Source organism: Artemia sp. Qi Xiang Cuo, chromosome 17, assembly GCF_049724085.1.
Source record: "Artemia sp. Qi Xiang Cuo chromosome 17, ASM4972408v1, whole genome shotgun sequence".
Lineage (NCBI taxonomy): Eukaryota > Metazoa > Arthropoda > Branchiopoda > Anostraca > Artemiidae > Artemia > Artemia sp. Qi Xiang Cuo.
Genome location: NC_142810.1, coordinates 40898204 through 40923045, shown reverse-complemented (window position 1 = coordinate 40923045; position 24842 = coordinate 40898204). Strand labels below are relative to the sequence as shown.

Sequence of the window (24842 nt, the reverse complement as noted above, 5' to 3'; positions counted from 1 at the left end):
TTAATTATTATTTGAGTAAAAATATATAAAAACGCAAAAACAAAGTTTAAAAATACCACTTTTAAAGATAAAGATACATATCGTGGAATGTGTGGGCTTGGAGGGAACTTGCTCAATAACCAATTTCATGGCTCAATGCGCCAATGTGCCGGAATGACGTGGTTAGTTTTTCATACATATACCCCGATTTTTGAGACTGAAGTCAGACCTTTTGACTTACCGAGTGAACCTCTGCCCGTTTATTTTCTCATTAGAAATACCTTGGAATTTTGTCTTATCATTGTAAGTGCCTTAGTTTCTGAGACTTGTGGTGTACTTGGGACAGTCAGTCCCAGTAGAAAGAATATATCCGATTATATTATATGGTACATGAAAAAAAGTATTGTATTTTAGACAAACTCTCTACGATCTACCTTTAGCCCCTCGACATACCCAGTCGGTACGCCTCATTAGTTCGGTCACAGCCTAAGGCACGCTACCAAAGTTAAATTACCTTAGGGCCAGAGTTTATCTCCCCTATAAAGGGAGAATAAAGGCATCTACGACTAAAACACCCAAATACCACAAAATTAGACTTCACAACAACTGGTGGCAGCGGTGGGATCCGATATAATTAAACCTGGGCCATCGTCAAGAAAACCTTCTTTAAGAGAAAAATTATGGAGAACAGTAAAGAAACCAAAGGGGCAGCAAGAAGTTCCTTTGTCAGCAGCACAAGTAGCTAAAACACTTATGAAAAAGGCCTCAAGAGAAACAAAGATTAAAGATATTTGACGAGGCAACAAAACAGCACTCGGACTCAGAGCCTTGTAAACCACACTATAGAGACCACTGAAAAACTTGCAAATATTATAAAGAAGAAAAGCAAAAAATTGGGGTCCAAAACTCGGACCAGGAAACGGAGAAAGGCAGAACAAGCGCTGCCCCCAGCAGATTAATATTTGAATAAAACAATTATAACAAAAAAAATAATAAATAAAAATAAAGCGAGTAAAAAGCCTCTAAAGTAATATCTATATTTCCTTTTTTAATTGGTATATAAATAACATAAAGTTTTCCTTCAAATATATATCGCCAGCAAAAAAAATTATTACCGTCACGTTCTAACGCTAAATTATTAGCTCCGATCTGAAGTGACATCATAGGTTCCTGCAAAAGCTTTTGTTTCCGAGACGATATAAAATTTCGCGAATAGTGACAAGACTTGTCAAAACAAATTAGGCTTTGTTTCATAAAAGAAATTAATAAGGCCACGTAACTGGTAAAGAGGTGTTGTGAAACTAATTAAATTATACACTTAGAACCAGCATTAAAAGGCAATTCTTTTAATATGTATATTGAAAAAAATATATTTTGGGGGGATAATTAAAAAAAAAAATAATGTTTTTGAAGAATTTTAAAATTATTATAATGGGAAAAACGGTAAGAGTTTACATTAAGTCGACTACATATACAAGCTAGCTGCAATCTTATTATAATTAGTTATAGTCTAATATAGTATTTTTTATTAATTACAAATGGTAAAAAAGAAAAAAAAAATTTAAAGAAGCGCTATAAAGGTTTAAGCAAAACTTAGAATAAGCTTAGAAAGCAAAAAGAGTGCTAGGTAAAGGAAACGAAAAGCGATATAAAAATAAATTATAACCTATGAAATTACCAGGAGGTAAAAGTCAAGGACAAAATCCATTAAAAAAGAACCAAAAGTTAAACCTCATTGTCACAAGCAAACCACAGTAGTTCAAGATAATAATTTTAACTCTAGCGATGTTTTGGATCTGAGAAAACGAACTGGCACTGGAGAATCCTAGTTTAAACAATTGGTTTTCACCTGTGCCAACCCAAACAACAAATCCCAATCCGTTGAACCCTAGCACAAACTAAACAGTATCTACTTTTTCTTTTAAAATAAAATACAGATTCACACAACAAAAGGAAACTCTCAGTATGGAGCACTGATCAGAATTTATTCTTGTAATTCTCCCAGATTCAAGCTTATCTATAAACCCCAGACAAGGAGCAACAAACTCAAAGCTATTTAGCCTTGCAACGGAAGTATTGTCTCTCTTTCTTTGGCAAATAAAATAGTAATTAAAGTGGGATAAAATGGGCAACCAGTATATCGTAAAAATTGCATTTTAAGGAAGAAATGAGAACTAGCAAATGCGGGGCAAAACTTAATTAAAAGTGTTAAAAAAAAATTAGCTGAAAAACTACAGTACTTCTAACACAAAAACTTTCAAATAAAAAATTTGAATAATTTAAATAATTACAGGTTGCAAAAATTAGACAAAACGCCCCCCCCCCACCTCTTAAAAATATGGAGATAATGAATTTGATCATAGAAGGGCAATCAGCATAAAAACTTTTTAAGGGTTTTTGAAAAATACGTTAAACATATAAATATAGGCTTATGAAAGACATATTTTAATGAAAAAGCGGGAAAAGACTTGAAAAAAAAACCTTAGGCTCCATTGAAATAACGAATCAAAAAAAAAGAGAAGGGTTCAAGTTGAAAATATATCCAGACGAAACTAAAAGGAAAATAAACTGAATGAAGTCAGTTAAACTCTGTTATACGCACTTAGTGAACTTGCTGAACGAAACTAGTACGAAAAACTTACTAAATAGGTACAAAATGAGTAGCATTAATACTACAGAGCTGTGTGCCATTATTACTGTGTGTTATGTGTGTTACAAATTACTGTGTGCCATGAAGGCCATGTTTTTTTTTCTGCAGAAGGGCCACTTTTCTGAAAAAAGAATAGCCCAAGAGAAAATTGCGGCCACAAATCAAAAAGTGTGGCAATACTATAAATTATTAATTATTGTGTGTGCAGGTTCAGAATAGTCCTTTTAGCTGTAGCTGATGACAAAGAGGACCTGGAAACGTTATAAGGAGCTACCAAAAGGCAGCCCTGGTAAGCAAACCTTCAGAGTACAGGCAAAGTCATTTGATAATGGCATAACAGGTATAAGGTGAACAGCAAAATTTTTTAGCTTATCAGATATAAGCTGTAAATAAAGCCTTAAACCAAAAGGACATTAAAGCTGAAAAAAAAGAGAGATAAAAACGTTATAAAACTGTCTCAAGTACCAAATCAATTTGAAAAGAATTAGAAAGCTTAAAAGTCTGAATAAACAAACAGGCTTATAAGCTAATGACAGTTAATGACACAAGCTAGTTCGAGATCCAACTAAAGTTTTGAAAAAAAATGTATATAGTCGTATATGGGAAAAGCTGTACAGTTGTAACAAATGGAATAGAGAAAATATCTTCTGTTATAAATATATTTCGAAAACCTTTTATAAACAGAGAATTATATTTAAAAAAAAAAAATTATAAAAATGTAAATAGAAAAGTTATGTTATATGAACTATTGCCAAGCCCTTATATAGAGGCTAATCACAGTTATCAGTTATAGTGCATAAATCTATTTGTTGGAGTTGCTTTTGTTTTGTAAATATTTTAATTACAGTTAGGACTTGTCATATAAAAGTCTTGACGTACTTATTTAAAAGTTGTACAAAAAATAAATATTGCAGTGATTAAATAAATTATTAAAGTACTTAATTATTATTTGTTTTTAACAATTAAGTTATGTATCAACATAACTTTTGTTAATATATATATATATATATATATACATATATATATACTAAACTATCCATGTGAATATAGTGAATTAAATGTTGAGTATTTGTGTTTTCTATGTTTATATCATTCAAGAAGTATCCTACATTAATACTTCATAAGCAATTAACAAAATAATAAGTGGAATTAATTCCAATGCTAATCTATACCGTGTATTATTTTTTAATGCTTTAAATTTTAAACAGTAGTTAAATATCCTATCTAGTTTTCTGAATTAAAAAAAAAAAAAAAAAAAAAAAAAAAAATTTGTGTACAATGCTTGTATACATATATACTATATTTTTATTTTCTTTAAGTTTTAACTAGTGATTTAATGCAATATATAAATGTTTGACGCATAAATATTGTTTTATTGTGAAGCAATCTGTCCAGTGATTAATAATTATATATTAAGAGTAAAAAGAGGAGAAAGTAATTTAAAGTAATTAACTTTCGTTTAAAAAAAAAGAATACATTGATATATACGAATTTTGAGTGTTTCTTTCTACTATATATGTAAAACTATATGCTATTATATGTATTCTAATGTGAATATTTATTTTAGATACAGCCTTAGCTATTTTTTTTTGGAAACAAATTTTTCGTAGCATCTTTTCGGATTCATTTTTCTTTCAATCATATTTTGACATATTTTTGGAAAGTAACAAATTTTGAAGCCACTTCAAATATATCCTGATACTATCATCTCAACCATCAGAAACCAAACCATACTTGATCAACTGATATTTGGAAACTATAGCAGAATTAAAGACTTTGCTACAAGTTCATCAAAAGTGAAATATAATCAAAACTTAATTTAGGCCTAGATAATGTACTACCTTTCCCAAATAGTTGGAAATATGTGAAAATATTTTGTGCTGGAAAAATATGTGAAAATTTAAAAATCAATAATGTTATATGTAATTTATTCAAGGTAATTCTAAAAGGAAAAACAAACGGTACATTAACCACATCACACAGATAAATTAAATTATTAATGGGAATTAAATTTAAACTAAAAAAAAATTCATAAAAATTTTCTAATATAAATCTAATTTAAGCAAAACCACTAATATAATGTTTAAGCCGCTTGGGGTAAAGTTAAAACAGAAGATGCATATAAGAAGGGTAAAAAGAGTATTTTTCAGTCCTAGAGACAGAGAAAAAGAGAAACAAGGATGAATTTCGAATTGAAATCCTTCTACAGAAAAGAACATGGCCTATATTGGACCAGAAACATAACCCTAAGGAAACCCATTCAGGGTATATGCACATAATGACCCAAAGATGGCAGCCTATTAGCTTTAACCAAAATTAAGTTGTTTTAAAAGTAAAATATTGAGAATTGGGACCATTCTTCGTTAAATGAGGAGTGCCGTGGTAGAGATTTCTAATTTATTTAAATACTAATTTGGTAAACATATGTTAATATGAAAAAACAAAGTTTTAAAATACTACTTTTTGTGATAAAGATACAAATCGTGGAATGTGTGGGCTTGGAGGGAACTTGATCAATAACCAATTTCCTGGCTAAATGCGTCAATGTACCGGAAGGAGGTGGTTAGTTTTTCATATATATACCCCGATTTTTGAGACTGGAGTCAGGCCTTTTTGACTTGCCAGGTGAACCTCTGCCCGTTTATTTTCTCATTAGAAATACCTTGGAATTTTGTCTTATCATTGTAAGTGTCTAAGTATCTTATAATACATTATTGTAGTTTCTGAGACTTGTGGTCTACTTGGGACAGCCAGTCCCAGTAGAAAGAATATATCCGATTATATTATATGTTACATGAATAAAAGCATTGTATTTTAGACAACCTCTCTACGATCTACCTTTAGCCCCTCGACATACCCAGTCGGTACGCCTCATTAGTTCGGTCACAGCCTAAGGCACGCTACCAAAGTTTAATTACCTTAGGGCCAGAGTTTATCTCCCCTATAAAGGGAGAATAAAGGCATCTACGACTAAAACACCCAAATACCATAAGATTACACTTCACAACATATGGAGTTAAATGAAATAATTTGCAGTTGTGCAGCATCGTGTAATCTAAAAAAAAAAAGAAAAAAACGAGCGATATTTTGATTTGGATTGTAAGTTAATGAAACAAAAGGTCAGATATTTATTGCGTCATTTAAAAGAATGTGATAGATCTGAAGATCAAAGTTTAAGTTTAGCCGAATATAAAGATAAAAGAAGAGATTATAAAAGGTTAATTAAAAGGAAAAAAAGAGTTTAAGATTAAGAAGAAACTGGATTTTGCAGATGATTTTAGAAATAAAGATTTTAAGAAGTTTTGGGGTTATATAAGGAATGATATTGGAAATGAAAAAGGAAATATACAGGTTGCTCCAGACGCCAATTCATGGCCTGATTACCTGGAAAGCTTGGAAGGTGATTGCGCAGAATTACAAGAGGTAGCACATACCACAGAGATGGCTGTTTATCCTATGAAGGAAGATGATTATGATTTAGTAGGGGAAGTGAGTAATGATGAGGTTAAGTTTATATTCAAGAATTTAAAAGGAGGTTCGGCTGCGGGTGTTGATGGTGTACCAATAACGTTATTTAAGAATTTTCTTTCAATTTTTATGTCGATAATCGTTTTTCTTTGTAATAAGGTGTTAACTTCAGGACAACGGCCAAATGAGTGGGAGAGATCATTGCTTATGTCGCTTTTTAAGAGAGGGAACCCTAAGTTGCACATGAATTATCGTTTAATAGCGCTAGTCCCTGCTTTAAGTAAGATAATCAAGAAAATACTAGATACCAGGCTTTCTAAATGGTTAAATAATAATAATATAATACATGAAGAACAAGGAGATTTTAGGTCAGGTTACGGGACGGTAGATGCAATATTTATTTTAAAGGCATTAATTGATAAATACGGAAACGGAAAAACTTGTCTTTATGTGGGTTTACTTGACCTCCACAAGGCGTTCGACAGTGTCGACAGAGAGCTATTAAAGGATGCCCTGTTTAGAATTGGCCTCCCTCATTTGTTTGTGAGGTTGATAGTGAGTATGTATATTTGTGTGAGTGGAATCGTGTTAGTTGGTAACAGGTTTTCTAGGCTTTTTAATATTAAGCTGGGAGTAAAACAAGGCAGCACTCTTTCTCCTAAATTGTTTAATATTTTTATAAATGATGCTGTTGATTATCTAGAGAATAGACAGGCTCCGAACGTTAGTTTAGGGACCTATTAACTACCACTGCTGATATTTGCAAACAATATTGCTTTTGTGGCTAGCACGCTGAAAGAACTATACACACCTCCGGGTTTTACAGAAGAATACTTTCAGATGAAAAAAATAAGGCTAAATGTTGAAAAGAGTGAAGTTGTTATTTTTAAAAAAAGGAAAACAAGTGGCGAAGATAATTATAAATTTCAATTTAATAATAAGGAACTGAAGTAAGTAAAAGAAAAAAATATTTAGGATTTGTTTTATCGGAAAATGGAAGTTTAAAGAGTCATGTTGATGAACTAATTAATAGTGGTAAAGTGGCCATGTCTGCAATTTTTAGAAATCTTACGATAATTGGAATCAAAAACCTAAAAATGCATAAAATAATATTTAATACAAAAATTTTACCAGTATTAGAATATGGAGCGGAGATTTGGGGCGGAGAAGCAGCACAGAAGTTGGAGTCCCTCCAGCTCCAGCATTATAAAAGACTGTTTGGATTACATCAGACAACTCATTCACAGACTCTGAAAGGTGATATGGGCCGGTTTTCGTTAAAACTACGTAGGTCTTTTTTGATGCTAAGATTTTGGTTGAAGATCATTAGGTGTAATGAAGATAGACTAGTAAGTGCTACTTATTATCAGATGTTGAGTTATGGTTCGAAAACGTCGTGGCCATCCCAAATTAGGTCATTATTAAAAAGAGTGGGAATGGCTTACTTATGGAATGACGGTCTTGGTTCCCGTGATCTACCAACAAACTTATTAAGCCAGGTACGATTTATCTTAGAGGGTCAAGGAAATTCAGTATTGGCAAGGGCTGGTTTTAAATTCTGCTACATTGAATCATTATAATCAGGTTAAACCTAGTTTTGGAGAGGAAATTTATTTTAAATTCAATTTACCGGCTATGATTTTATGTCGATGGATTCAGCTTAGGGCGAGTTGCCTCCCCATCCAGAGCAGCCAAACGGTGTTCGACAGGGGGATAGTACATCCTGATGATTGGTATGTGTGTCCTCTTTGTAGAGAGGAGGACGAAGATTTGGACCATTTTCTCCGAAAGTGCCCTGTGCTCTCTGATTTAAGGGAAAACTGGTTACATGGGATTGTTTTACTGCTTCAAAAAATTTTACAGAGTAGTAATCCAACCACAATATTTCGTATTGGTGCGTACATAGAGAAGGGATTAGAAAGAAGGAAAAGTTTTTACAATTAATTATTATTAATTATATGGAATTAAAGTTATTTTCCCGATAATTTACCAGAAGGTATTTTTTGCTATGAACCATGTTAATGTGTGTTTCGTAATTTGCTCTGTTGTGATTTTTCTATTTTTCATAATTTTTGTGTGTATATGGCTCTTGGGCTTTTGAAATACACGATCTATCTATCTATATCTATCTATTATACTCTTTGTTTTGATCTGACTCTATTTTTAGGAGTTATGGGTTACTTTAGTTTTTAACTAATATGAGACAGGATCGTCTCTTACTAGGTTGCTAGCTACCGCTTCAACCCGGACTAGCTACCACTGTAACCCGGATCAGAGAATGAGGCATTTAACTAAGTCCAGTATGTGCCATGGTTTGTTCTCTACTAGGATCCAGCTATCTCTGCAGATACCAATGAAACTCTACAGCTCTCTATGATTTTCCAGTGCCCAGCTAGCTGAGGAGTCAAAAAAGGAGAACAAATCATTAAGAATAATAGAGAAGACAAAAAATTTAAATGTTCCTCAAACGTATGGGATATTTTTTCATACATTTGTTTCACGTCTTAGACATCATAAACTGAATGGTATATTTATATTACAAGTTGCCACCGGCACAGTGGAGTAAGGACTTCCCTTTGATTCCGAAGGATTTAAGTTCAACACACTCTGTTGCAACGATCGATCTTGAACGATACAAGATCAGAATAGCCAAATAATGTAGCATACGATATAAGATCAGAGCTGAGCTTGCTAAAAATATACTCTTCCAGATCTGCCTCGGCTGGCATATCTTGTCTGCTGGATGTTACTCGACGCAACAAGGTTTCGACCTTAGTGTGGAGAAAATAATCTTTAAAAACAACAGGTATTTTTTTAAATATCATCTGATTCGTCAACTAGTTTTTAATCGAATAAAATTGCGTAATTAGCCACTTTAAGCTAAAGAAAAACCAAACTAATTTAAAAATTTTAAGGTATATTTTGGTTTGAAGTAAAAAATTAAATTATTGCTCGGACATCATAAATATTTGTGCGGTTTGCAGTTAAATAATTTTTTTTATTTAAAGTTTTTAGGAATTATTCCAGTTTCTTTTATTCCAGGAATTATTCCAGTTTCTATTGTCGAATCAGATTTTTTAATACCCCCCCCTCAATTTACTGCGTTTTATATACATATTTCTACATGCTTTTTATAATGGAACATAAGACGTCACATATATTACGTCACGTAAGACGTAAAAAGTGAATGCAATATTTATACACGTTTATCTTTCGATAAGATAATTTTATTTTATTTTACTTCTCAGTTTAGGATCGCTAAAGTTATTATGTAAACTGCAAAAATATTTTGGTGTCTTTGCAGTAATATCAATTTTTAAATTAAAACTAAAAAAATACCTGGAAATTTTAAAATTATTTTCATTTATTACGTCATATAAAACGTAATAAAATAATGCAATAATTATGTACACACGTTTATCTCTGGACGAGATAATTCTATTTTATTTTAATTTATTTTAGTGGTAATTTTTGTGAGCATTTGGAAATCAAAGCTTAAACTCAATAACTGATACTAAGTCTCCAAACATTTTGATTGGGTTAAAAGTGACGAACTAGGAAGAAAATCTCAATAGCTTCCTGGAGCTACTTCAGTCTCCATATTATTTCATTTAGTTGTATTTAAAACAGATGAGCTTTTCATTTTTTATCTGAGAAAATAGCTTGCACTTCATTTTTCTTCATACCGAACAAACAATTAAGTGTTTTCTGTTTCATTGTAATTGAAGTGTTCTCATTTGAAGTGTTCATCATGCATTTTCAAACTTGATAAATTTACTCCTTTTAGATGCAGTTGATAATTTAGCTGATATTAGATATTTATGAGTTTATAATTTGGAATGAATCTCCCCCCCCAAAAAATGTATAATATATAAAAGAGCAACCAAAAGCAATAAAAAAACCAGCAGTTCAGCTTTAGCCCACATGACATACATTCTATAAAGAAGCCAAAACAAATTTTTAATACATTTTTTAAAATTGTTATTAAAAACTAGTTTAATACAAGGAAGGCTTTTTAGGAATCCAAAAGAGCAAAAAAACAATCAATATCAAAGTCGCACATTTCAACTGTTTTAAAGATGACAAAACAGATATAGGCAAAGGAAATTATGAAAAATTAAGCTTATAAGTTCAAACTTAAATTCAAAGTTTTTACCCAGATAACTGATGAATTTTGTGATACAGTATTTGAAGTTTTGTACGCAGTAATGCTCGATGAAAAAAACTACTAGTTTTCATAACTATTTATGTTAAGAATACATAGCTAATAGATAATTTAACTATTATGCGAGGGTTCTGAAACGCAACGTTTATTTCTTTTTTTCTTCATCTGGTGCGAGCAGTCCTTTTTCAACTGACACTTATTTTATAGCATGGTTATGTTTGATAATTTACTCTCACTTCAGATCTAGCGTCGTCAGGGCCAGGGGCGTCCCTGAACTCATTTCATTGAGGGGGCGATCTTCGTAAATTTTACCCAATCACTACCTTTCACCGAATACAAAAAACATTGGAGGGGCGGCACGCCCCTCTCCCCCCCCCCCGTTCGAGACGCCTCTGGTCAGGCCACTCAATATGCCACTACTTTTACATCCAGTTTCAACCAGATTGTACTAAAGCATTTTTTTTAATGAGTCAGCAGAAGTTTTAAATGGAAGAGCCCCTCAGGTTAAAGCGAAACAAGACTGTCTCGCAAGGGCTTTTCCCTAAGGATAACTCGTGCATATAATCAGAGTCAGTTATGTGTCTACGCCACTGTCGTGTCGTTTTGAAAAAAAAACAAAAACGGTGGTGCAAAGAGAGAAAGTTTCACGGCAGAAGATGCGTAAGAGGTATAGTTGCATAGGTATATTTACAGAGAGGTACAGGGGTATAAAAGATAGGTGTAATAAAAGAGGCATGTAGGAGAGGTATAAAAAGAGAGGCATATAAGAGAGGTGTAATTGCAAAAGAAAGCCGCCGATACCACATCAAATCTTTTCTTGCAGGGTAGCAAATGCTCTTTGTTCCTCTAGCAGCCTGTTTTATTTTGGAAGCTCTTGAGTCATTCCACGATTTTTGGGAGCCCCAGATGGGGCGAGCGGTGTGCGTGTAACAGCAAGCGCATGTACCTGAAACCGCGTGCAACTGAACCCTCGTTCAGTTGATAAGAAGCTCAAAATTTGCTTCTCGCTTCGTCCGCAGTTTCTAACTGTATTACCCATCTGGCTAACCCCACAAATTTTCCAAATAGAGGTACTTTCAGGAATGGGCCTATTGGCAATATCATGTACGATGTGCGGTTGTTGCTTTTACATGTATCAGTCCATGACTTTGTTTAAAATCGGCATTTTTATTCTATTAAATATTAATCTAAGAAAAACACTTTCCAGTATAGAGACCTGGATGAGCATAGGGTTTAGTTTAATGATGGTGGAATCACACGGGGGTTAAGTTGCACGGGGCTCAGTTAAACGAGGGTTCAATTGCTAGGGGGTTGAGTTATATAAGGGTTCAGTTGAATGGGACTGAGCTGAACGGGGGTTTAGAAGCACGAGGGTTGACGATTTCCGGCAACCGGTGGGGATCTGATAAGTGTACTTCCCGTGGCATGTAAGCTCCAAGCTCCAAGTACAGGAGCTTGGAAAGTATTGGCCCAAGACACCACGCTAAGGACCACAGGTGTCAAGCTCCAAAAACCCTCTTTCTTTCTCTCAAGAAAGATATCTCGCATAGTATAGGCCTCCTATCCTATACCAAATCAGTTTAATCTCAGCCTCTCTCTATACTTCAGACTCTAGTCTCTACCTAGGCCAATCAATAAGTCAAAAGTAAGACATAAAACAAGGTTTACTATTTATATCGAACTCATATCAAGAACTGAAAAATACAATCAAGCAAAAATACAGGGCGTCTTCCTCCCGCGCGGATGTTTTCACGCAGCTCTCGCTCCGACCAAGGACGCAATGAATGGGGGATTCGAACTTAAATTAAAAAGTTTTCCCAGTATCCTTTGCAGCCTAATCTTCACTTGTATGAGTCATCGGTCTCTTGCATTTTTTAGACTTGGACTAATTAACAATTCCTTTCCAGACGTCTCATAATAATAGCTAAGTCCAGGGTTGAAATATTGAAATTAAAGAAAAATTAAGTTAAGTTTACTAAAAGGGAATAAATCTGATAAAAAGGAGCCAAAGGTCCCAAATATTATTATTCTTCTCTTTTTTCTCTTTTATTATGTAGGATGAATTGGCATGAATGATATGTAACTAGTCAGGTTTTCTAGCACTTATTTGATTCACTATGACTTGTTGTCACATTGAATTTTTTTTTGTTAATAAAACTGTTTAAATCGAAAAGGAAGCCGTATCTTTTATATCTGTATTAGGGCGTAACCGTTTGCGTTTAGCAATTTCATGAACTAATGATAGAACTAAATAGATATGATGATTTTTAAGCTAATCAACATCAAGTTTACCTGAGCATCGAAAATTCGGCCAGTGGTGCAAGTTTTGGAAGGGTCACAGAGGACAAAACCAGGTGATATGTCTTCTTCTTCGACGCCTTTCAGCTTAATTCGTACGTTTTCTCCAGGTGCAACCTCCTGCACCTCGTCATCGTCCGACCACAGTTGATCAACCACAACTTGGCTCTGGAAAAACAAAATTCTTTGGAATAGTCACAGATTCTACGCGCAGCGTATGTTTATTCATTTCTCTAATTACATTTATTAAAAATAAAGGGAAAAAAAAACAACAAAAAAAACAAACAAAAAAGAACTTTATTTTAAAGGGGGCTCTACCTCAACCTCTTTGATGAAGGAGGTTTGAAAATTGCTCAAGTGCCTTGCTTAAGATTCTATAAAAAGGCTCAAAACTCTAAAAAACACGACAATATTAAAACTTGATTAAGAGTTAAAATGAGCGTCATAGAAATTACAGATAAATCACAGCAAAAACAAAGAGAAGGATGAGCCACCTTGAATGCTCATATATATATATATATATATATATATATATATATATATATATATATATATATATATATATATATTATATATATATATATATATATATATATATATATATATATATATATATATATATATATATATATATATATATATATATATATATATATATATATATATATATATATTTATATATATATATATATATATATATATATATATATATATATATATATATATATATATATATATATATATATATATATATATATATATATATATATATATATATATATATATATATATATATATATATATATATATATATATATATATATATATATATATATATATATATATATATATATATATATATATATATAATATATAATTTTTTCATTTATTGGGGAAGTTCCAGTCCATACTCGGCTATGGTAATTCAAAATTAATTATGTTTCTCCACATAAATTTCATAGAAAAGTGGAAAAACTATAATACACGTTTAGGATTTTTTTGGCAGTTATTTGTAATCTTCGACTTCTTGTAAGAACAAAAGAATATTTTTTAGACATCAAAAGTGTGACAAGAAAATTGGTAGTAAAAACTCTAATTACTAGCAATTTATAGGGAAACACAACACATTCTTGGACAATTCCTATTGATTCCATCTAGAGAATAGATTAAACAACTGACCGGAAAAATTAAGGGTGTGTCAAAAAGAACCCCGGATTTGGATCTATTATAAATTGAGTTTATAACTCAATTTATAATAGATCTGATCACTGATCACTTCAATGATTAGTGACAACAAAACTTACCAAAACAATGTTGCCCATAATAATAAATAAATAAATGGACTTTTTTAAACACCCAAGGAGATTCCTTGAACCGAATTTAACTGGCAGTGACAAATACCCACAAAAAAAGAATGACTTTATTTTCACTGATTATTGAACATTGACTATACTGAATATTAAGACAATACTATTATTATTGTCATAATGAAATATCGTCATTGCTGTCATACTTGTATTTACAGTACAATATTTTCAGCATTTGTATTGTCACATTTAAATCTCATGTATTAGTCATTATTGTCATAATTGCCTTAACTTTTGTAATGCCAATATGACAATAATGACAATATGTCATAATGAGAATAATGTCAAAAATTCATTGTTACAATAATAACTTTATTGAATGCTGATATAATTCAACAAATGGAGGAAACGTAACCAAGAAAAGGATTAGTTCACATCAATACAGCATTGACAATACATGTACTGTACTTTATAATCATCTTTTGTTGAAAACATTTAATAAAACAAACATTTTAATTGGAAATTCATTCTAAAAATAGACAGAGTATATTTTACTGATAAAACCATAGCTGAAAAACCAAGTATTCAATAATAACCACTTTGTTTATAATTTAATTCTGAATTACTTTTGGAGTGCTTAAACAGACATAAAACAGAAGAAAAAAGTGAAGGAGTAGTATATTATACCAGAATTAAGAGATCGAATATAGAAGGCCTATAAACTGTTGATGGAAGTGCGAAAAACCCTCAGCATGAGCCTGGAATTACTCTTAAACTTTTAAAACTGAAAAACTTTTAAACTGAAAAAAAAAACAAAAAAACATTTATGATCATGTTTCCAAAAAAAGCGACATCTTTTGCAATAATTTTGATTGTAATTTAGCGCAAACAGTATAAGTGTGATTTACAGTGGGAACTGACGCTAGCGTTTACAAAAAAAAAAAAAAAAATCACCAAAACCTTCAAGCAGCCCAGGCTACCTGGCATTTTTTTTCAAGCTTCGTAATTGCGTTTGTGATTTTTCTTAGAAACTGAGATCGGACACTTGTTACTACACTGATTTGCCAATAGCACTAATCATACCAATTTTACCTTCAATACACTGAAAAATTGCAAGAAACACCAAATGCTAGATGGCATAGGTGATTTCATTTTTGTGAACACTAGCACCAATTTCCCCTGTTGTAAGTCACCATGCTTTTCGGTTTAGCTTACAAATCCTATTCAGTTTTGTTTAAGTTTCCAGCATTCGTTTCTCAAAGACTTCAAAATAACTTCAGTAAACAGTTCAACACAAGTATCATCAACAGCGTTAAGTAATAAACCAGTCTCAAATAATTTAGTAAAAAAGCAAACACCCCTTAAGTGATCTTATTAGAACAACAAATGAATTCCCCGATGTCCCCCCCCCCCAACACCCCCCGCCCCCGATCAGAATCGTATTGGAACAAAAACAAAAACACACACATACAACCATACATACATACATGACCTATATATATATATATATATATATATATATATATATATATATATATATATATATATATATATATATGCCTTTTTGAAATGCCAAAGAAAATAATATACCTTATTGGGCATAACAATTAATTTAGTTCCTAGTTTAGCAGTGCCAGCTTCGACTTTCCCCAAAACTACAGTGCCCATATCCTTGTATCTGTCAACAATTGGCATAACAAATGGGGCGTCTTCCATTCTGCTTATTGGCGCCATCTCTTCTATGAAGTTTAAGAACGTGGGTCCCCTAAAAAATAAACCAAAATTTTTTCAAAAGAGAGGACGTGTAATGCATCAAATAAAGACAGAAATAACAAACCAATGAAATTTAATTCTGCATCAGCTACATGTGATCATGTGAACATACCAGGAATGTGGAGTCAGAACAAATATTTTCTAGAGGAGTCAGTGAAACTAACCACAGTGCCAAAACAATTGTTTTTACGCTTTTATGTTCAAGACCGCATAGTAGGAATCAGGGTTAATTTACCCAACTCCATACTCTGGAGTCCACAAAGTCAAAGAGATTTCAACTTCCAGGAACTTTCCAAATTTACATCTGGTAGTTCAGCGTTGTCCCTCGAGATGTCCCAGACAACTTGGGGATTTATTTGCCTTTCCCCCCCCCCCCCGCCCAAAAAAAGACAAAAGATCTAATTGATATGAGAAATTCTGTGCCACTCGCACTATTTGCACCTTAGAAGATTCCTCTATTAGAAATACTTGGGGCCACTCATTTCCAATCACAACTTACTCTATAAAACAGCAAGAAGTCTTGGATTGAGTAACGAATACACTAAAGAAACAGATATCGTAGTAACAGTTCTAACAGATAAACAATTTGTGAATTTTGACAGACATAGACGGTGCTTCAGACTACTTGGATTGCTTATTCAATAAACCTTATTACTAACCTTTGTCCTTTCAAACCGCAATCTTCAACATCGTAGATTGCAAGGGATACAATTATTACATGAACTAGTTGGTGATTTTTCTCGGGGGGGGGGGGGTAGTGATTGATTCCCTTAATTTACCCCACGTGGTAAACAATAATATTCTAAACTAACTAAGGTTTCAACTAATTTTTGGTTAGACAAACACAGATTGTTATCTAGGACAACATCCGGGGAAGTTAAGATTAGTCAGATAAGTAGGCTTTATGAGGGGAAGAACAACACACTAAAAACTTCATAATCGTAACATTATTCCTGATTACTTTAACATTTCATGCCGTAAAATCTAGCTCAAGAACCTGTAATGGTTTATAGAAGGTAGTTTAATACTTTTTAAGCTTTCCTGAGCATTCAATTGAATTGATTTGTTTTTCTTGTTATGAGCCAAATAATTTCATGTAAGAATTTATTATATTAGCTGTTTTTTAACTCTTAAGAGAAATTGTTTCAATCTAAGTGATATCAAGGCTTGTATATAAACAAAACATGCAGCAAAATTGCAGAATTAAAACTTAATTTTTTCCATTTCTTTTATCGCCCTGCGATTCTTTCTTACTAGAAATGAATTGCATAAGATAAACTGAGAAATGGTCGGCCATTGACAATCAAGACACATGATATATGTCGTAACGCACTATAAAAATGTGGCGATTTTGATACTTCAGTTGATTTTTCATAATTGCAAACTTATTGTGGTTTGGAGTTCATAACCTTATGCGTCCGAATTAAGTTTTTATCAAACAGTTTTCTTGCAAGGAATCTGAATATACGTTAGACAACAATGATGGGTTGCATGAAACAATATAAGAGTCACGATCTTAACAATAAGATTCAAAAGAAAATTATATTCGAAGAACACACTGCTTTCAAACATTTTAACTAATAAATCATATAGCATTTTGTCCAACCTTATATAACATACAAGGTTTGGCCAGGAAATAACCGAGTGGGTTATCGTAAGCCCTAGATTTTTACTCCCATCGTTGGTGATAGAAGGGCGTTGACCCTCAATGATCTCTCCACTTACTCTTTCATGCCATGGATCTACTTACTCTACTGATAGGCGTGAGACCTAGTTTGCTCATAGTAGTCGTTTGAAGAATACCGAGTGTTTATACTGAGTCACAAAAATGCTTAATTCTAGTCTGGAGTAACATGCGTGTGAAATTTCTCATTAAACACGACAGGTCTGCCACATAAACATCGAATTTGTTTCATAAAGTGTAAGGTCTCTAGTTATCACGATCTCAATTTTTTGAGTGGGCTTGGTTTAAAGAGGAGAGAGAGGACGCTACAGGGAATCCACTTCTTGGTCGGCACCGAACAGTGAGAACTGATTTAGAACAATAAACAATTCAATAAGGTTATTCAAGAGAATCATCGTTTGAGTATAAGAGCAGTTAGTAAACGAACATTAACCAAGAAATAGTTTGGCAAATTTTAATGACAGTTTCAATATGACAAAAGTGTGTTCCAAGCTAGTACCGAGTTAGTACCTAATCAAAAGGAGACTCGAAGGACCATCTGTGCTGAAATCATAAAAAAACCTTGAAACTGACCCTACCTTTTTACACAATGCAATAAGATGTGACAAACCATAGTTTTTCACGAAATTCTTCAGCTAAGCGACAGTGCGTGCATCCGTGCACTGGAAGACCCCTAGTCCAACAAGGCAAGAAAAAGAAGGAAAAAGCAAGGTAAAGTTCTAAGCCATAATGACTGGGCATTTCGACATTCGAAGTACCTTTTACTACAATGAATGGGGTATTTGAAAGTCAAACTATTAACCTAGTTTAACTCCAAAGGGGTTCTGACTACTCTTCGTAAATGTGTGGGCAGAAAAATACGTGACATGTGGAAAAATCGTTCCAGATCCTTCATCAAGACAATACATCAGCACACACACCAATATCAATCAAAAGTTTTTGACAAAACAGAATTCCTGTGGTGAAGTTTGCTACATGTAACCTTTTTCATTTTTTAAGGTCAAGAGCGCGTTGAGAGGAACATCTTTTGATTCTATAGATGCAGTAAAGAAAAAAGCATGACGACCATATCAGATGACGATATGCAGCATTGCTTCCACCAATAAAAATTCGTATGGAGTGGTGTAGGGATCCATGAAGCGTGTTTGTTGCAGGTATAAGGTTTCCCCTTAAAAAAAAAAAGAAAAAAAAAGGCTATTATTTCAGCCACACTTCATACAATAGGATCTCGCGTCACTCGACCCATGAACTCTTGGTAAGATCTTATTTTCACCCCTCCCCCCTGAAATGTTTGGATTTCCTATGGTAACCAAAAATAAAAAAATGTGTTTAAAAATAAACTTGATAGTGAGAAAAATTGTCTTTGGTAGCTGTTACTTAGTAAAGAACGAAGGACGGTCCATAGTACCCACAAATTTAGCGAATATATGAATACAGAAGCGGGTAGAATTTGACTAGTGGTACGCAGTTCATATTTTTAACTTTTACTAAATTTAATTCCAAAACTTAAGTTTCTAATGCATTCGACAATATTTCCGAAAATATTTCCCAAAGTCACCCGATCAAAATTTTGAGATAGCCATTTTGTTCAGCATGGTCGAAAATATGATAAATATGTCTTTTAGGATGACTTAATCCCCCGAAGTTCCCAGAGGGAGGGCTAAAAGTTATGAACTTTACCCAATGTTAACATATAGTATTGGTTATTGGGAAGTATACAGAAGTTTTCAGGAGGTTTTTTTCTGGTAGTGGGAGGGAAGGGTGGGTCGGTGGTTATGTTGGAGGATCTGTTCATAAAGGGAGTTTTCATGGGGGAAGGGAAATTGCCATGAAGGGGGCGCCGGACTTGCCAGCATTATTTATTGGTTATTGGGAAGTATACAACCATATTCAGGAAGGATTTTTTTCTGGAGGGGGGGGGCTAGAGGAGGGGGTTACTCTGGAGAATTTTTCCGTGGAGGATGTTTCCTTGGGGTAAGGGACATTTCTATGAAGGGGGCGCCGGATTTCCAAGCATTATTTAAAAAACGATCAGAAATTAAATATAAAAAAAACAAGTTTTTTCAACTGAAATGTAAGAAGGAATATTAGAACTTAAAACGAACAGAAATTATAACGTATGTGAGGGGGTTCTCCCCCAAGTCAATACCTCGCTCTTTACGCTACAGTTTTTTTTTAGTGCTTTCAAAAGAGCTATCTATTCTACTTAAACGGCCTTTGTGATTCAGGGGTTTGTGAATCAAAATTTTTTTTTAACTTTTAACGTAAAGAGCGTGGTATTGACTAAGGGGAGAACCCCCTCATATACGTAATAACATATACGTAATAAAAAAACAATAAAAAAAAAAACATTCGATACGGCTCAATAGTAATCGAAACTTTTAAAAACGGAATTTTGATGTCAATAAATGTATCAAAAGAATTTGTTTATAATGCTGATTCTAAATATATAAATTTTATTAAGTTTAGTATTACTCATCAAAGGCTACGAGCCTGAGAAAATTTACTCGATTTTTTAAAGAGGGGGGAAACATCCCCTACAAGTGAAAGAATTTTAATGAAAATCACACCGTCAGATTCAGCGTATCAGAAAACCCTATTACATAGGTTTCAAGCTCATATCTGCCAAAATCTGCAACTTTGTATTTTTTGCCAGAAGAAAAATACACGAATATAGAAGTTCGTTACGTAAGTTAATTTGTAAAGACACTCATTTAGCAAAAGAAAAGTAAAATTGTTATGCAAATAAAAGCTGCATTAACTAAAAAACGATCAGAAATTAAATAAAAAAAAACAAGTTTTTTAAAACTGAAAGTAAGGAGTGACATTAAAACTTAAAACGAACAGAAATTATTCCCTATATGAAAGGGGCTGTCCCCTCCTCAACGCCTCGCTCTTTACGCTAAAGTTTTTTATTGTTTTAAAAAATAAAGTTGTGAGACAGAGTCAAACTTTAGCGTAAAGAGCGAGGCGTTGAGGAGGGGACAGCCCCTTTCATATACGGAATAATTTCTGTTCGTTTTACGTTTTAATGTCGCTCCTTACTTTCAGTTTAAAAAACTTGTTTTTGTTTATTTAATCTCAAAAACAAAGCCAAACCGTTAGTATTTTACTAGTAGTTTAAAATACGGAAGAGTTATTTTCGCTTATGTTTTGCCCACATAATTGACTTTTTATATTACTAATTTATAATGAATATTTATATAATTGGATTGTTTTCCATGGGGTGATCATTTTCCTGTTTTTGCTTTTAATAATTTCAACAATAGGTTGGCCGAGTTGGATTGACGACAGACATACTAGCTCCACTCGGACGCAAGAGGAAGAGATAATGGAAATCTGGCCAGACTAATAACTTTACGTGGAAGCAAAATTTAGGGGTACCATGGATAAAAAAATGGAGCGGCCCTTATAATTCCTAAAACCCGAAAACCGAATTCAATATAAATGGAATATATGCTCGAATTGTTTTTAAAAACCTTTTTGTTTTACATTCAATGTGGAGAAGCGATCGTTTCTAAAACGACTGGAAACTTTATGAAAAATATTATACGCATAATTATTCTAAATTTATTGAAGACGAAGATGAAGAAGATGGACAAATTCCAGACTTGGGAAAATTTGACTTGTCAGATCATTTTTCTGACGGACCCAAACAGGTTCCACATTGTAATATCAGTGAATCATTTTATGAATATTGCATAGGCAGACAACAGTTGTAGGCAGACAGCCATCTTGGGTAAACCTCAATAGGTACTCAAAAATGGAAGCTTTATTGGTTCCATTCATGAAACATATAGGGAATATTATATAGTACCTCCTTCATACTATCGAATGAATGCTAATGAATTCGATATTGTTATTTACGTAGCGAAAAAGTATGAAGAGCCTATACGAGCTCTCGAAATGTCCTTAGAATATAACGTACGTTGTGAAAGACTAAAAGATAATGCCTCCATCTGTAGTTTAAAGCTTATATCTTACGATCACATGTCGGTACCACAAGATCTCACAAGTCAACATTAGTCAATGAATCTTGTGGTAATGAATCATTTTATCCATGGACGAAATGATCAAATTATAATAATGACTCTGATTGCTAGTAAAATAACCCAAATTTTTCAGAATCGGATTGTTGCAAGCGTAAGTGACTCAGCTAGTTTAAACATAAGCCTGGCTATAGAAGAAATTGAAATTCGGCAGTTTGGTCAACATTTTTTTGACGACTCGTTACAAAATTTAAGACAAGAACATAATTTCCATATAGACAAGGCCGCCCGAAAGTTTTGCGTCCAGATTGCCTTTCCTTATTTATATTTTGATCCGATTAAGAGTCAAAATGTAAATATGACGACGATTATCTTTAACAATCGTCATGAAACAAGACCAACAAATTATTTACTAGAGGCCTCAATATCAAATATCTTTTGAAGACGCATCTAATTTTAAAGACAAAATAAACACATTATTTTCCCGGAGCCCACTTCGAAAAACTCCGACTTGAGAGACATCTATACAGAGCTGCTGCCCTTGGTGTGTCTCAGATTTTCTCAAATCTCTCAAAAGGAAGATTGTGATAATTCTAATAAAGATTTTTTAGAAAATAGTATTTGTCGAAATGCAATGTTCAACGGTATCAACAGGCGCGGAGGATGTTCAAAAAAGCCCCCGCGTACTATTCCCTTAATGACACCCTTCGAGGGAAATTAACCTCCCCCCAAAATTTCTTCTGGGGGCTGTGCTGTCATAGCTGGGTAAAATACAGATTATAGATAACAGTTCACTAGAAAAAAACCTTTTATTTGACAGTGAAACAACAACAACAAAAATCTGGAGATTTCATTTATATATACAGTGGCCGTTATCAGCAGATAGACTAAAATAATACGAATAAAACAAACAACAATTTTGTTTGTTTAAATAAAATTGTTTAAACAAAAATTTATACAAACAACAAATTAACTACATATTATTTAAAACTCATTTCTTACAAAGCATTTACAGATGCAACTCCCTCAGTTTCTGGTCCACTGAATTAATTTTTGTATGAAAGCTCCATTGATTTTTATGTGAAGGGTCCATTGATTTGACGGTAGTACATTACCACAAATTGAATTAAGCCAAATTCACCTGCATCTCTGTTCAAAGCCAAATTTTTGAATAAGATTTTTTTGGTTTCATTTTTTTCGTTTTTGATTTCCTTAAAAACTTGTTTTGAACCCCAGTCCCTACAAATCAGAGATACATTTTCGAACAGAATAAAATGGATCGGGAAATGTAGAAATGTGTTCAGATAGAGCTGATGTAAAATTCCCACATTTGAAATTTAACTTGGCGTTGGCGAAATAGATTCTCGATGTTGTACTAATCTAATTTTTAAATTCTGGTTAGCATGTCCGACACAAGAGCCTCTGCAGATACATGAGATTTGATAGATTCCATGATAGTGGAGTCTGATAGACTCCACTTTGATGCTCCCCTGAAGTTTGATTCTTTTTAGAAGTCAGAAAATTATTTAAAGTATTACAGCTTTTTAAAGCAACCTTTAAACCATTACTTCACAATTTTTTTTTTAACTTTTCACTCAGTCCTAGAATATATGATAAAGTACAAAAAACATCCTTCTCCCCAATTGTCTCTAAGACTTCCTTAGAAATCTATAACATAGATTACTATAGTATATGATGCGCTCATCCCTTACGGTCGAGAACACGTCCACTAAGCGTGCATCAGAAGCTTTTCCTGTCTAAAGCCCCTTTAAAATGCATTTTTTCTTATTGAATTTTAATAACAAAGAGTCCAACTGAAAGTCAGATCCAAGCAGATTTAGAACTGACAGAGGTTCTTTTAGTTCAAGTGGGGAGAATTCTCCACAAGGGGGTTTTTGGAGATCAATTTTCCAGGGGAGGGGGGAGTGTCAGTTAAAGAATAATTATTTTTCCTTTCTAGTACAAAAAGGCAAGTTAGTGCTTGGACAACAGATAAGACTAGACAGTTGACAACGTATTTTTAGCTGATATTTTTGTCTCAAAATTTCAGACGATAAGCGTTAGCATACTAAAACTGCTACAAACACGCGAAAAATTAAACTTTCGGGCGATTCAAAGTGCTACTCTGGACTATCATGAAATTTAAAGGCCCATGATGAATCATATCTGCAATTTGGCATCCTCAAAGCCAAAAGTCCTAATGATTCGAGAAAAATCTCCAGTATCCGCTGTGCAACCCGTAGAATATCACAGTTTTTAATCAAGCCATCCATTGACACGAGTCACCTTTGGTACGCAGATGACATTGTCCTTCTGTCTGATAACTTGCAATCATTGCAGGCTGCTGTGAACAGCCTTTATGCCGTGTTGTCTGACATCGGGCTGTCAGTCGCTTCTGCTAAAACTGAATTTCTCGTTTTTGATTGTCATCACCCTCCCGATTCAAAAATTCAGGTTGGCCCTGCCACAATTTCTGCCTTTGATTCCCTTAAACACCCTTGGACTTACATTCAGAGCCTCAATTAGGGCAACGTGGTCAGTAACAATTCATATGTTGGGAGAGAAGTTGAGAAAGTCCTATGGACGTCTCTCTAGAGCGAAAGACCAATTTGACAAGAGAGCCCTCAATCGGCTATATAACGCATTTTGAAACCACATGCGTTAGAATACATCATACTTTTCTCCACCTCTGATAAGAATCAAATCCGATCATTGTTCTTTAGGCTCTGCAAGTATTTTTTAAGCATCCCTATTTGGACTCGTAATAGTTACATTTCCCGACGGTAGGGTGTTTCCCAGATATGTCAAAAAATGAATGAACTGTCATGTAGATTTGCTGACAATTGAAATAGAACTGTCGATTTTCCACCGATCTGTCTTCAATCAAGTACCTAGTGTTGTAAGTTGTGAAGTCTCATAGTATTAGACCCTTGTTGAATGAGATGTTTAAAAGTTAAGTTGTCAGTATTTGTGCGTAATTTTTGTCAGTGTCCTTTTCGTTTTTATTTTTGTTCATACTCCTCTTGGTGCGTTTCTGTTATGTATAGAGTGTAACAACAAATTATTAATATTAATAACAATGCTTCTTGACTACTTACGTCCTTGCTTCGGCCCTGCGGTGTAATGCTACAGCTGAGTTCGACCTCTTGGTTCGGTATTACCATGCTGAAATCAGACCCACTGCGCCACCACAGGACTAATTTTTTTTTCAAATAATATTTCTAGTATGAAAGTAGCTAGTTATAGGAAATTATTTACTTACGAGTACCATGGACAAATATCAGATCCAACAGGTTCTTTAAGACCTGCACCGGTCAAACCAGAGGCGGGCATGAAAGTGACATCTTTCTGAGGGTTGAAACCAACTTTCTTCAAGTAAGGCATTAATTTCTCTTTGCATTCATTATACCTACAAATGACAACGGTATAATACAGAAATCCCCGAAGAAATTACAGATCCCAAAGTTAATATATGATGCACTATCATGACGTCCAACGTGATGACACAAATGACATGACAAAAAATACC

At 33.5% G+C, this 24842-nt stretch overlaps 1 protein-coding gene across 1 annotated transcript in view; it reads right to left on the bottom strand.

Annotated features, from left to right (window-relative positions):
- Positions 1-24842, bottom strand: part of eRF3 (eukaryotic translation release factor 3) — an 85482-nt gene that overhangs the window by 11197 nt on the left and 49443 nt on the right. The window contains exons 6-8 of the mRNA XM_089103726.1: positions 24576-24722; positions 15458-15632; positions 12555-12728 (exon numbers count right to left, since the gene is read on the bottom strand). Of these exons, the coding sequence (XP_088959852.1) occupies positions 12555-12728; positions 15458-15632; positions 24576-24722 (496 nt within the window). The remainder of the gene's footprint in view (positions 1-12554; positions 12729-15457; positions 15633-24575; positions 24723-24842) is intronic.